Source organism: Mercenaria mercenaria, unplaced genomic scaffold, assembly GCF_021730395.1.
Source record: "Mercenaria mercenaria strain notata unplaced genomic scaffold, MADL_Memer_1 contig_570, whole genome shotgun sequence".
NCBI classification, from domain to species: domain Eukaryota; kingdom Metazoa; phylum Mollusca; class Bivalvia; order Venerida; family Veneridae; genus Mercenaria; species Mercenaria mercenaria.
The window spans coordinates 23,136-40,777 of record NW_026463451.1 but is presented as its reverse complement, the minus strand read 5'-3'; the positions used below and the strand labels follow the sequence as shown (position 1 = coordinate 40,777).

General features: G+C 35.4%; 1 protein-coding gene across 2 annotated transcripts in view; it reads left to right on the top strand.

Annotated features, from left to right (window-relative positions):
* The window catches only part of LOC128554618 (uncharacterized), a 54,586-nt gene that overhangs the window by 19,475 nt on the left and 17,469 nt on the right, over positions 1-17,642 (top strand). For both annotated transcript variants that reach the window (XM_053535896.1, XM_053535897.1), the window contains exons 5-8: positions 9,281-11,665; positions 12,838-13,092; positions 16,034-16,309; positions 16,696-16,746. In XM_053535896.1, the coding sequence (XP_053391871.1) occupies positions 9,281-11,665; positions 12,838-13,092; positions 16,034-16,309; positions 16,696-16,746 (2,967 nt within the window). The remainder of the gene's footprint in view (positions 1-9,280; positions 11,666-12,837; positions 13,093-16,033; positions 16,310-16,695; positions 16,747-17,642) is intronic.

Below are 17,642 nucleotides of genomic sequence, written 5' to 3'. Positions count from 1 at the left end.
ACTATGAGCATCAACTAGAATCTAGACAATGACTTTGCTTTATGATTAGCTATTAGTCAAAATAAGTTGACATTCAGATTGTTTTATATTTATGACGGGCAATCTAAACGCCACAACTTTGAAGGACCAAAATAATGGAGGATAAATCACAGTACACAGTCATGTAATGCAACTGATTGGTTTTATCGCTTGCGCATATTGGCGTGTAGACACGGTAAAAGGTAATCGTGTACAGTATCTTCAAAAAAAATATGAACCACAATCAAACATGATAAATTAAAGAAATATAGTTGACTTACCAAGATTGGCAAGAAAAAACCTGGCCAAAAGGACATCAAGCTCAGGGGCTGGTATTTCTTCCAGGTCTCTCTGTTCAACAATGCTGTTCATCCAATCATAAAACAGTTTTAAATCAGTTTTGGTTTTATAATGTGTATTTTTGTTTTCATTTTCTTTAATAAAGCTGTCACAGTCTTCTTCAAACTCTATCTGAAAACGTTGCTCTCCAGAATCTGTTTCTGTCACTTGGTGGGGGCACAACCACAGACTCGTCTTTAAGACTTAAAAGTAGCTCGTTTTCTTCGTTTTCATTCATGTGTTCCATGGTTAGTAAATCATTATCTAGCAGCTCTAACATTTCCTCACCAGGCGCCATTTTCCACACTTCCGCGTTGATCCAGTTGATTAAGCGCTTGTAAATTTATCACGCAGCGGTTACATACCACTCAATTAAGTACTTGATTTTGTAAGCTAATCCGTGTTCAAACTGTCAAAGTTTTACTGACTCTAAAAACAAAATGACTGCCTTTTCCGAACTTCCAGCTGCGAATTAATCTATATCAGTTTTTGTCCCTGCCTAATCAGCCAATCAAATTCCATAAAATGCGGGCTTTATATCTATATCACGTTTCGGCCCGGGGCCGCTGACTGATAGATATTGGCGCTGTTATAGACGAGGCCTTAGTATTATTGGACCAGGCAAATGCTGTGTTTAAGGGCTAATAATTAATAGTTATTTAATAACTAACATTAAGTATAGGTAGGACGACTGATATAACCCACTTTGCGGGTCGTCTTACCTTCTTTTTGACACCTTCCAATACCATAGGGTGAAATTCCTTCAACTTTGTAATTAGGTGATTGACATTTTTAATAAAACAAAATGTAATATGAAACTGCCAGACATTTTGTAACATCGTTAGAGATTGTATTGGTACAGTTTAAGCTAAACATATTTTTTTACATTTATTTAAAGATCTCTTTAAAAGAAATGTATACATTATAATCAAGTGAAGGATTTTCTTATGAATAGAATGAGAAAGGAAAAGTATACATAGAGGATATTACACGAGTGTCTTTTCATATTGAATTTATTAAACGAGTTGAATAAAAATAATAATATCTTTTCATATTGAATTAATTAAACGATTGAATAAAAAGTAACAGTGAAAGTGACAGTCACTTTCAGTTGTGATGCCTGTAAATGCTATCTTTCCATTTGGGTCATTCAGATTTTCAGGTTTTGCAGTACGTAATGTGGCATATTGAAAAGTATTAACAGAGAAAAAATGGTTTTAAAAGCTGTTGTGAGTGAAGCGAGCGAAATTTACTGAAGTATTTGAGCATAATTATCCTGCGAGCGAAGCGAGCTGAATTTTTGACATTTTCACTATCCTTTATTGGAACTGAGGTCAGATTATTTACTTTGGAAATTGAGGCCAAATTATTTTTTTACTCAAAAATTGAGGCCAGATTACTTATTTACTAAAAAATCGTGGCCAGATTATCTATTTACTTTTTCTGCCAGGCCTCTCCCCCCACCCCCTTCTGAAGATCGAATGACCGTCCCCTAAATGAACTAAATTAACTTGCAGTGTTGTTTATGATTGATGATACTAGTACATAAATACTGGTTATCAAGTGTATTAAATGAAAGTTATTTTGTTGCAGTCTTTGTGCTATGTGGGTTGCCCGACGCCCGGGGCAACCAAAAATTGATCTGGGCAACCAAAAATTCTGAGAATTTCCCATTTAAAATATAGGAGTTTAGGTGTTTTTCTGATTTCGAACAACCTGAATAAAAATTACATCAAAGGCTGTTGCTGTTGCATTATATGTGTATTCTCTTATGATGTAAGCATTTAAATAAAAACTGGTAAAAAACTGGTTTTTATTCATCACATCTTCAGCCAGAAAAACTGGTCCAAGAAATTAACTGCAATGAACTGCTCAAAAAATGCTTTGAAGGTGACTTATTTTAAATTTAAATGGAGAAAAACTGCTACAAAAAACTGGTGGACAAAAGTTTTTTGACACAAGTTTTACCAGTTTTTAAAAAACTGCTAATTAAATGTTCACTCTTGAAAACAAAAAAAAAATGCAAAAAGGCATTTATTTGAAAAAAACTGCTATTTCACTGCTAAATTAAGCAGTTGTTTTTCCTAAGGGTATAGATAGTAACATGTACGTTGAATTTCTCAAGTATATAGTTTATTCCTCGCTACTTCAGAAACACAAAACTAACTTACCCTATAAAAAACTATAAAAAACTGTAGATTTTCGTAGTTATTTTTCAGATAAGAGGTGCAAATCTATTAAACGTTTTTAAATAACCAGAACGTTCTTCGAACAGAAAGTACGTAGATTAAGTTAAAAAACTGTTCAAAATGGTCCTATTACAATTGGCAAAAAAAAGATTCCTAAACCACAAGGGGTGTTTTAAAGACACGTTAGAAATAAGTTAGTACACGTTTCATTTTTTCACGAGAGACAGAAATGAAAAAATATGTTTTTCTAGTCCATTTAGTACAAATTTTACATTGTTTCCAATGAGAATAAAACTTTATAAAGTTTTTATTGTAACTTTGGTACTATCCGTTTTTTGAAGTAGGCTAATACATCTTTTGGTAAATGTTTTTCTTAAAATGCGGATAGAGATTTTGAACAGTAAGATGAAGTAACATGGTGTTTGTCCTCAAATCCTAAACTGGATTCGATCTTTTCTCATTGGCCGTAGACAGACAGTAGTTGTGGATGGTGACTGTTCTTCCGAAGTGCCTGTTACCTCTGGGGTGCCCCAGGGGTCAGTCCTAGGCCCCCTTTGTTTCCTTCTCTACATCAACCAGCTACCTTCCTCTGTGTTAAAATTTGAAGTCAGATTATTTGCTGACACTGCTGTGTGCCCTACCATCAACTCCACCTCAGACCCTTCAGCACTCCAACAAGATCTAAACATCATGGTACTCTGGGAGAAGCAGTGGGATATGGAGTTCAACCCTTCAAAGTGCCAAGTTATTCATATAACCAAAAACAAAACTGTGTTTAAAAACCATTATCTAATCCATTGCCAAATTCTAGAATGTGTATCGAATGCTAAATATCTCGGACTAGATCTATCCGCTGACCTTAAGTTTAACATACACATATCTAGAGTAACTTCCAACGCAAACAGATCTCTTGGTTTCATTAAAAGGAATGTAACAACGAAAAATAAAAAAGTCAGAGAACTAGCATACAAGTCCCTGGTCCGGCCACAGGTTGAATATGCGTCAACTATCTGGAGTCCCTACACTAAATCCAACATTCACAAGGTAGAAATGGACATCGCAGACTAGACTGCCGGCTCATCATGTTTTACAAAATATACTATAACCTAGTTGCAGTTAATCTCCCGCCATATATGCAAGTCCCTCTTAGGTTAACAAGACACATGCACCGTCTATCTCTACGACCTCTGATTACCACAAGTACTCCTTCTTTCCCCACAGCATTGTACTTTGGTTCAAGCGGGCGGTTGTAAAGATGCAGTATTAGTCTGGCTCCCGGTGTTTTTACTTTTTATCTTCACTTTTTTAAGCTCACCTGGTTGAGTTATTACTATAGGGTGGATGGTCCGTCTAGCGTCGTCCGTCGTCCTTTTAAGGGCGGCTGGAGCTAAAAATAGAAATAGCTTGAAACTACTTCTTCTCATGAACTTGTTGAATCTTCAACAAACTTGGTCTGAAGCATCATTATATGGTCCTCTCCCCAGTTGGTTCAAATGGGGGCACTTGTCCCCTTTTAGGGGCCGCTAGAGCTAAAAATAGAAATACCTTTAAACGACTTCTTACCATGCACCGCTTGATGGATCTGCATTAAACTTGGTCTGTGGCATCATTATATGGTCCTCGCCCAAGTTTGTTCAAATTAGGGCACTTTGCCCCTTTTAGGAGCCGCTAGAGCTAAAAATAGAACTACTTTTTTTAACAACTTCTTATCATGAACTGCTTGATGGATCTTCATCAAACTTGGTATGTAGCATAATAATATGGTCCTCTCCCAAGTTTATACTAATAGAAATACTTTAAAAAGTTCTTTTTAATTTAAATTTTTTATTTTTTTTTAAAAATTCTATTTAGCTCGGCTATTCGAAGCAGTCTAGCTATTCTACTCATCCTGGCGTCGGCGTCGGCGTCACACCTTGGTTTTAAGTTTTGCATGCAAGTACATATGGCTATCAGTTAAAGGCATATAGCTTTGAAACTTCTTTTTTCTTTTTCCAGGTCAATTACCAACCTCACTGGGTCAAGTCACATAACTCTGACATATATTTTGGCCAAATTATGCCCCCTTTTGGACTTAGAAAATTCTGGTTAAAGTTTTACATGCAAGTTTCTATCTCCAAAACTAGTGTAGATATTGAATTGAAACTTCACATGTGTCTTCGGGGTTGTGAAACTAGGTGATAGCAGGAGGTCCCGTAACTCTGACATGCAATTTGGCAAAATTATGCCCCCTTTTGGACTTTGAAAATCCTGGTTGAAGTTTTCCGTGGAAGTACATGTAGCTATTACTTTAAGGCATATAGATTTGAAACTTATTTTTTTCTTTTTCTAGATCAATAACCAACCTCACTGCATTAAGTCACATAACTCTGACATGTATTTTGGGCAAATTATGCCGCCTTTTTGACTTAGAAAATTCTGGTTAAAGTTTTGCGTGCATGTTACCATCTGCAAAACAAATTAAATTGAAACTCTACATGTGTCTTCGGGGTTATAAAACTAGTTTATTGCATCAAGTCCCATAACTCTGACAGGTATTTTGGGCATATCATGCCTCCTTTTGGACTGAGAAAATCCTGGTTAAAGTTTTGCATGCCAGTACATATAGCTATTACTTAATTGCATATAGATTTGAAACTTATTTTTCTAGATCAATTACCAACCTCACTGCATCAAGTCCCATAACTCTGACATGTATTTTGGGCAAATTATGCCCCTTTTTGGACTTAGAAATTTTCTGGTTAAAGTTTTGGTTGAAACTCTATTGATATTTTAACATTAGATTAATATTCCTGCTTCTGTGACAACGATTCGAATAGTCGAGCACTGGCTGTCTTACGGACAGCTCTTGTTTGAATTTAATACTTTGTCACAAGCAAGATCTAATTAGGTCAAAGTCGGCGTCAGGTGAGCGACTTAGGCCCATTTGGGCCTCTTGTCTTAAAAAGACTGCCCCAGTGAAAATAAGAAAAGTCATCTTGGGAAACTTATTTTTTCGTACTGATAACAGGAAGAGTTTGGTATATTGGGTTAAAAGCTATTATTTTCTCCACCTTTTTAACTCACACATCTATTTCACCTGAAGTTTTACTTGAAAATGCTCATAATTCCACTTTAAGCTATAATGTGTCATTAGCATAGAGCCTGCCTGTGCGTAATGCAGAGAGTCTGCCTGTGCATCAAAAATTGGTGTGCAGAGAGACCGCCTGTGCCCCGACAAAACCGAAAGTAAGGGGGTTTGAATAATTCCATTTACATTTCGGGCTATTTGTCAGTATTTTCTGGAAGAATATTGAAAAATGAATACAAATAGTGCGCTTGATATGTATGATATCAAAGCAAAAACTCGTTAAAGACTGTCGAAAAGGTCGGGCAAGTGTTCCATATGTCAGTACACCATCAACTAATTTCATCGAGTTTGCGAGCAAAATCGCTGATAAAATGTAAACACTACAATACATAGTAAAGACATTCTACTGTTCCTTGCTCTACCTATTTTTGAGCAGCATACCTATTATCATGGATGGCAGCTCGATTTTTCGCCTCCTTTACCGACGTGGACATTGTTTATAGCAAAGAATAGCCGGTGCCGACGCAAAGGAACCGCCGATATAGCAGATTTCGCAAAGAGTCGGACGATATGGATATGCACCGTGTTATTGAGCAAAAATTGTCTAATTCATATCAGAAACAATACAGTATTTCGGACAAACATAAATTCGGATACGTGGATACACAGTGCCAAGAAAGTGAGAGACGTTATTTACTAAGTTTTAGTACTTTTATGAAACTACTATTTAAAAGATAGATTTATTTAAAGTCTTTAATTGTTCTTATAAGATAAATTGCAACTGATATAGTAAGGGATTTGCAGTTGATAAAAATTGACAGACAATTCTTGTTATGATAATGTTATTTTGCAATGATTAAATGAAGAAAAATTTCTAATTTAACTAGTTTTATCTTCTTCACTCAAATGCAAACAATCAGGAGAAAAAATAGCAAAACTATTTATTGTTATTTCACAAAACAAAATCTATAACATCATATGGCTAAATTTATGAAACCATATATTAATTTAGGCATTCCATCCAACTGTAATATACAAGCACAAATATTGCCAAATTGACCAAAAATTCGGGCTACGAGACGAAAATATTGAACAGATTTGCAGGTTTCGGAAACTCTGTATATATATTTTAATACTTACATACCTGATTGAACAATTTATTTGCCTATGTTCGAACAATTTATTTGCCTATGTTCTCACAATTTATTCTTTTCTTTAAAATACACTTTATATAAAAACTTTGAAACTCTGATAATTAACAAACTTTAAGTTATCTTTTCAATTACATTGTTTTTGTAATCATTAGACATTTTTAATGATGATCATCTGACATAACCGCAACTACTAATTTTTGACAGTATTGATATAAACAGACATTCACATTTTAACATAATCTAAAATTCATTTAATCATTTAAGGTAACAAATGCTTCGTAGCGTAAATTTCATAGTCATTAAATTTGGTAATTAAATATGCATCTGTACATTTTGTCTATTAACATTACATATTGTGTAGTTGGTAAACCAATTAGAATATATTGCCAGTCAGTATTTTCCATAAAAAATTATGGTTACATATAAATAGTTGTAACGGACAAAGGACTTGACCATCAGATAGAATAACTCGAGGAATGATATCTACAACTATAAATTATTGAGATATAATGTAAAACAAACGCAAGACAAAATATAAAGTAACATTTTATTACGATTTGATAAATTATAAATCACTTTTGGTAACATACACTAGGTAGAGTATATTACATACTCAAAAGTTGTACTGTTGGTGATTATGTAAACATCTGTACATTTTATCTATCTAATTTACCTATTGTTTAGTTTGTAAGCTATTTACGATGAACAGTTGTGTCAGTCAGTATTTTCCAAATACATTTTAATGGTGACATATAAATATAGAGTGACAAAGAACCTGAATATTTGACAGCCTTTCTTGAATGATACTTCGAACTATATAATTTCAGAAATAATAGTGTAGAATAGTCTCTACTGGTAGGTGGGGGTTAACTGACATATAAATATCCATATGTTATTATTATTATTGCATTCGTTTGTGTGCTCATCCGCTGTGTATGTGTATACATGTTGTCTTTATTATATAGTAAAATAATACTTTTCTTCATGAACTGCAAGTCGCATAAGTGTAGCGACGTTAACGGAATTGTTTCTATTAGTTATATCTAAATGTCGAATGTATTAAATACAGCGGATAAACTGTGAGGTAAGACATCTCGTACATCTATTAACAGCCAGTGTAGTAATAAGGACATAAGATTTTTTTCATCTTTTTCTTACATTTAAATTTGACCGTTTTTAACTCACCTGAGCCAATGGCTCAGGGTGAGCTATTGTGATCGCTCACCGTCCGGCGTCCGTACGGCTTCCGTCGTCCGTCCGTCCACACTTTCCTTTAAACAACATCTCTTCCTAAACCATCAGGCCAAATTTGATGAAACTTCATAGGGATATTCCTTGGATGATCTTCTTTAAAAATTGTTCAAAGAATTAAATTCCGTACAGAACTCTGGTTGCCATGGCAACCGAAATGAAAAACTTTAAAAATCTACTTGTCCAAAACCACAGGGCCTAGGGCTTTGATATTTGGTGTGTAGCATCATCTAGTGGTCGTCTACCAAGATTGTTCAAATTATCCCCTATGGTCAAATTTGGCTCCGCCCCTGGGGTCACATGGTTGCGGATGTCTCTAAATTGCTTTTTTGTACTTTGTAAATTGCATGTGTAAATGTTGAGTTCTGCTCAACCCGGGGCTAGAGGGCGTGGACGGTAGCATGCATTTCCACTACCGTCCGTGAACAGGCTCAATCAAACCGAGCCTGCAACATTTTCGTTTTTGTCGTGTTGAGCGACCTGTGAAGTTTCCACTTTTTTCTATTTTATATAGACTTATATAGGGAAAAACTTCTTGTCCAAAACCACAGGGCCTAGGGCATCATCTAGTGGTCCTCTACCAAGATTGTTCAAATTATCCCCCTGGGATCAAGTATGGCCTCGCCCCGGGGGCACATGGTTTAAATAGACTTGTACAGGGAAAAACCTTTTAAAAAATTCTTGTCTTAAACCATAAGGCCCAGAGCTTAGATATTTAGTATGTGTTATGCTCTAGTGGTTCTCTACCAAGATTGTTCAAATCATGACCCTGGGGTCAGTATAGGCCACGCCCGGGTGGTCCCTTGTTTTACATAGACTTATTTGTTTTTGAAGCAGTGGCAAAGAAATTTGGACCACAAGCATAATGTTTGATACAGATTTCAATATTCATCTTGAATTGTCTTAATCATGACCTACTGACCTACTTTCTTGTTTTTGAAGGTACAGCATAGAAATGTGGACCACATTTACAACTTTTGATACTGATATCAATACTCATCTGTAATATTCTTAACCCTGACCTACTTTCTTGTTTTTGAAGCTACAGCAAAGGAATTTGGACCCCCAATTTAATTTTTAAACAGATTTCAGAAGTTATCTTGAATAATCTTTACCATGACCTACTCACCTAGATTTTGTTAGTGAAGCTTAAGCAAAGAAATTTGTTTAAGCAAGCAACTAAACTAAGGTGAGCGATATAGGGCCATCGTGGCCCTCTAGTATATCTGATTAGTGTCACATTTCATTTTATTGTATTTCAGTTCCAGAGGAAGTGGCTCATGATCCTTACAAACTGTTGTTGTATAAAAAAGCACTGCGCAAAGGAAAAGAAAGAGAAAATACTCTTCGCATTAATGTCGTAGGTAATTTTGCGCAAGGTAAAACGTCTTTAGCAAACAGACTGATTGGAAGGACGTGCGAAGGAGTTACAAGTACAAACGGTATAGAAGTCAGCAGATATAGATGTCAGATATCTGGCGATGGAAGCTGTACTCTAAAAACATTAGAAAATAAAAGTCAAGAATTTGTTATTCGGGTTGCAACAATTGCCCATTCAGAAGAAATAAGTAAAGGATTGCAAAGGCAAGAAACAAAGAAGAATGATCATTCAGTGCAAACAAAAATCAAACAAGAAACTTCACATCCACCAGCGCCATCAGTCGAGAAGGAAGCTATTGCAAGCAACGTCAATGACACGCAAGATATTGTCAAGCCTTGTTTAATTCAAACACCTGAGGTTAAAAAGAAAAAGCGTATGGCACTGTCTTCTAAAGAGTTAGTATCATTTTCTGATGTAGTAGAAAAGCCAAACGACATTCTACCAAAATACATTGATATATGGGACTTTGGGGGACAATACATATTTTATGCTACTCATATGTTGTTTCACAGTAGTAGAGCGTTATACCTGTTGGTTTTTGACTTAACAAAACCTCTTGATACCATTGTGAGAGACGAAGAGTTTCCGGGAGAGACGGGAGATAGAAATATGGAATATTTTGCGAGGTTTTGGTTAGAATCAATTGATACATACGTTGGTCCTGGTCCACAAGTTGTACTTGTTGGTACACATAAAGACGAACTTGAGGGACATGATCCATCTGGGAAAGAATATTTTGAAAAAGTAAGATGCTTAGTTGAGGATACTGAGCTGATAAAGCATATCCAAAAGGAACACTTTGCTGTTGATAATTATGCTATTTCAGATCCTGGTATTGCAGACCTCCTTGAGTTTATCTTAAAAAAGCATGAAGAGCTAGCACAACCTATCGAGGTCCCTGCACGTTGGTTACCACTAGAAAAAGCTCTAAGGACATGGCAGACGTCGAAGATAATCTCATTTCAAGATGTAATAGAGTTGGACAAAGAAAATGAGTACCCTTTGCAAGATGAAGAGCAGATAAAACTCTTTCTTTACTATCATCATGAAAAAGGCACATTTTTCTTCTATGATGAAGGCAATTTTGTTTGTCTTGACCCAAAGTACTTGATAGATGCTTTTAAATGCATTATTACTTCAGAGCATTTCTGCAAAGATGACCCTGACATTCGTCCTCTTTGGAAAACTTTGTCAAAAGAAGGCCGGCTACCGCATCGTCTTGTTGACAAGGTGTGGTCAAACAGTGATGCGGATTTCATGAAACATAAAGGTGCCCTTCTTGGATTTTTGAAGAAACAAAACATTATAGCGGAAGTAGAAGAATACAATGCAGAATCTGACGATAATAAGCAGCAAGAAAGCTTCATTGTTCCAAGTTTACTTAAGAATCATTGCTCGAATGAAGAAATGGATTGTTTTCTCAATTTGAAAACTCAGTCACAAGTTAGATTTTCGATGAAGTTTGAAAAACAATCATGTGTACATATGCTCTATAGTAAAACCCTTGCTGCGGGCCTAGGTATCTGGCCCGTAGTATACTGTCGCAAGAAACGGTTGTTGTTTGAAAATATTTGTGTCTTTGAACTCGGTAGAAATCATGCAGGGCTTTTGGAAAAGAGGACAGACACAGATAGTGGAACAATAGAACTAAGAGTTATAAATCTTCTGCCAAAACCAGTTGAAAGTCACCTTGCTGGCGAGTTTAGACGTTTTGTTGAATCTGTTGTTCTGTATGAATTTCGAAGAGTGAATTATCACAAGGGAGAAAAGGACAAACTGTTTTCACCTGCCTACAGATGCAACCATGCGGATCATGGCCCAAACGGAGGTAGTCGATTAGCTCATTTTAAAAAAGATGTGGATGTATTTTGTCCAGATAACGTCACCCATGAAAGTTTTGACTACAAAAGGGCAAAGGAAGAATGGTCTTCCGAAAACACATTTGGGGAAGTGTTCCCGAATATGCAATTAACAGAAAAAATCCTCAGTAAGTTGGCTCAGTTAGCAATTGGGAAAAACTGGCAACTACTGGGACCTGAACTTCAGATTAACAGAGCCGAAATCGATCATATTGAAGAACAAAACAAAACCATTGAGATGCAAATCTATAAAATGCTTCTAAAATGGAAAGACAGATCAGCAGACAAAGCGACGTTGGATATGTTAGTTGAAGCGATAAAGAAATGTCCAGGCGTGAGCATTTACTGGGATGAAATAAAAAACATTAGAGACAGATATCTAAGAGAGCAGAAAAAGCAAACAACTGGTAATAATCTTAACAGATTTTGCCGAACGTTATACCAAATGTTTATACAATGTTGCTCATATACTCATTATTTAGAAAGTATCCTGTTACCATACGTATTAGACGTTTTTAATAACATTAATATTAAAAGAAATATACAAATATTGACAACATTACTTTAAGCTACCCACCCACAGTTGGAGTATAGTTTTTCAGCATGTTCTTCTCCATCGAGTTAGGCATAGAATGTATATATTACACTGAAAAATGATCAAGTGAGTGACAATAAGTCTTAGATATTGGTACAAAAGCAAGTAGAATATTGATTTTCTTCATTATTTCGTAAGCGCAACAAAAGGTTACTCACTCCTGCAAAATAAGTTTGGTGATTTATAAAGATAACTTGCAAAATTTATATTTCAATGAGTTTGTACAAGTGGTTACTTTCACAGAACCCACACTTTATCGATTTTGACAGAAAAATCGCCTAAAAGTGTGAACGAGTCGCTTTAACATTCACGAACGTCGTGACATTGTTTTTGGAACATGGTGACCAATATATTATTACTGAACACAGTGAACAGCTTAGCTAGCTGTGACATGCATGTGGAATGTGAACTTAATTTGTAAATAAATCACATAGTCGCCCAAACTATAAGCCTGCTTATATGCACGCGCAAGTGCAATTTATATAAATAACAATGTTCTTAAGGAATAAAGGTCATTTATTCAGTCAATCTGTGTAAATGTATAGGCTGTGTATTTCGTATGACACGCGCTTATCGTCATATTTCTCGAATTGAATGAGAAACGTCATATTTTGATGGATATAGAAAGAATTATGTTATATTTCGTAAATGGAAGTTTTACTATAGGCAACAAAAATGAAGTATAATGAACAAAAAATTGAGCAAAATATTTCCTATATGTTCAAGTCAGTAGAAGTCTGAAAGACCTATAGAGTAAATATTTATAGCCTCGTGTTCTCTTTAAAGTACTAGTAATCATTGTCTGATTAACGGCACGTTAGTTGAAGATAAAAATGTAAAGCATTAAGAGGCAAATGGTAGTATTGTAGAATAAAACTATAAATATGCAAAGACATGTATCACAATACAATAACAATGATATTAGTTCAATTTTATAATGTTGAAACATACACTAGGATACTAAAATATATTTATATATTGTAGATCTAATTCAGCCACTATCAAACAAGACTGTTGAAGTCAATGAGACATTGACTTTGGAGTGTGAAATTACTACGTCTAACGTCTTAGTCACGTGGTTCAAAGGTGATGAACCTATCATAGAGGATGGTCGTAAAACGATATCGTCACACAGAGGCCTTCACCAACTTGTTATTAGAGATGTTTCAACAGAGGATGCTGCGAAATACGCATTACAATTTGGCGAGTCTAAAACAGAATGTATCGTTAAAATCGATGGTAAGAAATATATGCCATTTTCACATTCAACATGCTGTAAAATGATTAGCAATAAAGCCTGTATGATCTAGCGACCAGGAAATGGAACCAGGTAATGATAGTTAACTCACTTGATAACTATTTTCTATAATGCTTTCAAAACCAAAATTGATTATTGATATCCCGCCTTTTTGCGGAAATAATCACCTAGTCATTCTTGTCAGTGTCTGACTTAAATTTAACAAACCTAGTTCATATGTTGCTAATCAATATTCTAATTTGGTACCATTAATAATTAAAGCATTGAGTATTGTCAGGATATCAGACGTCGCGAAAAAAATACTGAGAAATATAGAGACCTACACTACATTGTAAACTGAAATGAGTTATAGAAATTTCCCATGCATCTCTTTCCAAGCACGCGACTCGAAAAAGTTATGACGTCATAGATATGACGACTTAATAAGAAAGGCAGGAACTGCATGCCTGCTGAATAATTTTCAGATGATTACGTCCTGGTAAATGATAATTGTAATATCTAAATATTTAGTGGCGAAAATACTTATTCTAGCAGTCGAAAGCACTTTTATAAAAGAAATGACAAAAATGTGTTAATGATTTAAATGGAAAATGTCGACACTGTTTTTTGTTTGATGGCGCAGCAAGTTCAAGTTAATCAGAATTAATTTGATGATGTGTCACTTCTGTCGTCATACAGCACAATTATATACATCTATATACCCTTGCTTTTGCCATGACTGTGTCAGTTCAGATTAATGCATTGACACGATTGCGAAACATCGTCAAAATAATCTTTGTTAAATGTAAAGTTGAGGGAAAGCTGATTCTTATACATAAACAGCATGAAAACGAAACATATATTATGGAATCGATTCTCCTACTAAAATCATTAAAGGCAATGAATACACACCCTTTATAGCTTAATGTAAATATTGTTCGAAAGAAAGGAGTGCTTTATAAACTGCAATAAAGGTTCACATGACAAAATGTTTAACAATGTTGCAAGCAGAAAAGCTTTATTGAAATAAAATACACGTTATATATTATTCTCCAAGGATAAAGTCGATCAAACAGTTTGTCATTTATTACATGGTGTGGTAAAGTCGTATAAAGAATAATGAAATGATATGTTTCGACTGAAGAGACTTTGTCATCGACTTGTCCTCTTTCAAGCCTTCCTCAAGCCTTCCTCAAGCTCGGTAAGGGCCTGAAACTTGTTGGAAACAGATTTCTAAGTCCTGGCATGCCTCTATACTGTTTAGATTAGAGGTGTCAAAGCTCGGGTATCTCTAGAGTGCGGTCTTCCTTACTCTAGCAGATTTCACCTTGGACTTGGCTAGTGCTAGTGCCGTGTCGTGATCTGACCCTTTGTCTGCTCCTCTGTAAACTCGGACATCAGTTAAGGGTATCCTCAGTCGTCTTGAGATTGCAATGTCTGGTTTGCTGTAACCTTGTCAGGAGATTTCCATGTTGCCTTGTAAAATTGTCGTTGCAGGAAAGCTGTTCCGCCTGTCACTAGATCATTGTTGCCACATAGTCTTCATACACGGATTCTCGTTCGTGTTGCCTGTAACCAATTTTCTTAGTTGTCATTTCCTATGTTAGCGTTCATTGTCGCCAATGACATTGAAGGATGATGTCTTTTCTTGGGACTTTGTCCAGCACTCCTTGCTAATGCTGGTAGAAATCATCATTTGCATCTTGGCCGGCCTGCATAGCACTAAATAATGGGGACTGTCTGGAACTTGGACCGGCAGCGTGCCGTGATTATTCTTTTCCATCAGACTCCTGCTCATTCTTTTGCTGAATAAAATTTACACTGCCTTGTTGGAGCCTTTTTCCCCGTGAGGACCAGAATGCACCATTATCTTTCCAGAAGCTTTTACCAATTTTCCTGCTGATGTCCATCTCAGCTAAGTCCTTAAAGACCTCCAGTTTACATCTCTCCATCTCTCTACCATAAAGCAGTCCACATGGAAATATGGCTGTATGAAACTGCATACACGTACATAATGGCTAAGCACACATTAACACAAATCTATGCAATAGTAATAACAAAAATAAGAAACAGACACTAACATGTATGAAGAAGATTGAACACAGAAGGGTAACATAGTTTTGGTTGGAAATCTTTGACTCCAGATGTTTTCTTAATCAAAATCTACCATGAACTCATTTAGCTGAATATAACCCTTATCATCGCGGAAATAACTGTTTTGATAAATTCCTGTTTAATTTTTGCATAGTTTATTATGCTCATCTATTATTACAGGATTACGTTTGCATATATTGTGTAAACTTCCTAAAAAAGGCCCTTCGCCTGACTGAATAATTTGGAGAATATAAAATTACCAAGTCAATATGCTTCTGAAATACTTATAAGCAGCCCTTGTAGCTGAGATCAGGAATCCCTGCGACTTTCAATGTTATTCTTTTCTTAGTAAAAGCAAGTCCCTTTGCATTTTTTCTTATTATTCCAAAAAACCTGATCCCTCCTCACTGGTTACCCCAATTCCAGATCTCTACTACAGTGAGTTTCCTGCAAAAGTGCAAAGTCAACATCAGGTAAAAATACAACACCTTTCCATATTGTTTCGTAATCCATTCTCATTTGATTAACAAAATTGTAAACATATAGTAAACAGGGATTTCAAATAACTCAGTTTTCCTTTGCTTTTTCTTCCTGTCATCTTTTAAAGTTACAATCGTGATAAGATTATACTTTGTGAATAAAATCGCACTACAACAAAATGTTCAGTACAAAGATTACAAAAGCAACATCGTACACAGTTGTTTCAAAGTATGTCACTGATCAATACTTTTAGGAATCTTTCTTTTTCAAATGAACAAGCACCTACCTGAAAACTGTTTTTGTACACTTTTGTTAACCGAGACATATAATCATTCAGCATTTGCCGAAACCTGCTGTTATAATTTTCAGACCCCTGTGGGAATTTGAAGTTCGTTAAAGAACTTGTAGATATAGAGGTAGGAGACACAGATAGCCCAGTTACATTCACCTGCGAACTCAATTCAAGCCAAGCCCAGGTAGAATGGTACTTCCGTAAACAACCTTTATATCCGTCAAACAAGTATGCAATAACAGTTGATGGATCTGTTCATATGCTGACTATTAAGGATGTTTCAGAGCAGGATGAAGGCAAATACATGGTATTAGCAAAAGAACTTAAGTCTGAAGCTGAACTGTACATAGAAGGTAATTTTACAAACATTAGTACATGAATAAAAAGGCAAAGTAATATTTCGAAAAATAAATATATGAGATTATCTCAGTTTAAAGGGCCTTGGACATTTTAGTCAACAGTTTGTTAACTAGTCTAAGTGACAGTCACAGTCACAGTCACCTGAGATGTGAGACCATTTCAGCGTTCCAGATGTAAAGGCGCAGAAACATGCCTAGCGCATATTTACCAGATATTTTGATAAGATATAAGTATGCAAGCTGCTTTAAACATTCTTAATGAACCTATTCGTTGGCATTTTAAAATGTGTACTTTGCATATTCAAATGTAGATTCAAGCTTTCTTAAAGCTATATGAAGAAAGTATACAGAAACGATAATTGGAAATTGTTGATTTTCAGACACAGAAGATGAAAGATACCTGTTGGAACAACACAGAAAAAGACGTAAAGGTTAGATTTATAAGCATACCTTATATGTAACAAAAGTTTCGGTGGCACAATTTCATGGATCAGTTTGTCAGTCCATTTTTCCGTACATACTAGTACCCTGTTACGGCTGCGCTTATTTTATCGTACAATTATCTTGCATAGCAAGTTCAAAACAGTCTATAAGAAGAGAAGAATTAGATTTGCAAAATAAGTAAATTTCAATGTATATAACATTCAGACATGTTAGATCTTTTGTCGATGCATGATAATTTGTAATGTTGCAAATATAAGTAGAATGCGCCTTCACGGCCGAACGTTAAAGATCGCTGACTTTGAATCGCTTGTCCTTTAGTGTATTTCGGAAAAGGAATACAGAGGCTCGAAAATTAGTGTTCTACATAGCTATCAAGTTGAAGCATGACAAATAATAGCAAGAAATTAGTAAACCAATAAATATTAGTGATTTACTCAAGAAATATAGATATGACCGTATTGATACATACCTACATGAAAATAAAAATATCAAATTACAGTGAGTTTTTTTTCTACATATGTGTTCTTCTACAAGAAAAAAAAACTATGATATAATACATATGATTCCAAACGAAAAAGTAATCATTAGTGAATAAGGCGCAATAGAAGTATGAAAAGAGTTGCTCTCATTTTGGCAATCACTTGAATCGCGACACTTGCTCTGTAGCATCCATCGTAAGGTTATCTCAAGTAAGTTCAAAAAGAAGTCTTAAGAATCACTTGATTTACCTACATAAAACCTGGTCAGAAGCATCCTTCAAATTTCATAGACTTCTTTCAAGTTTGTTCAAATTGTTCTGCTTGGTCTCTTTAAGCGTTGCCAGAGCTAAAAACTGGAAAACATTTGAACGACATCTCATAAACCAGTTGATAGAGCGTCAATA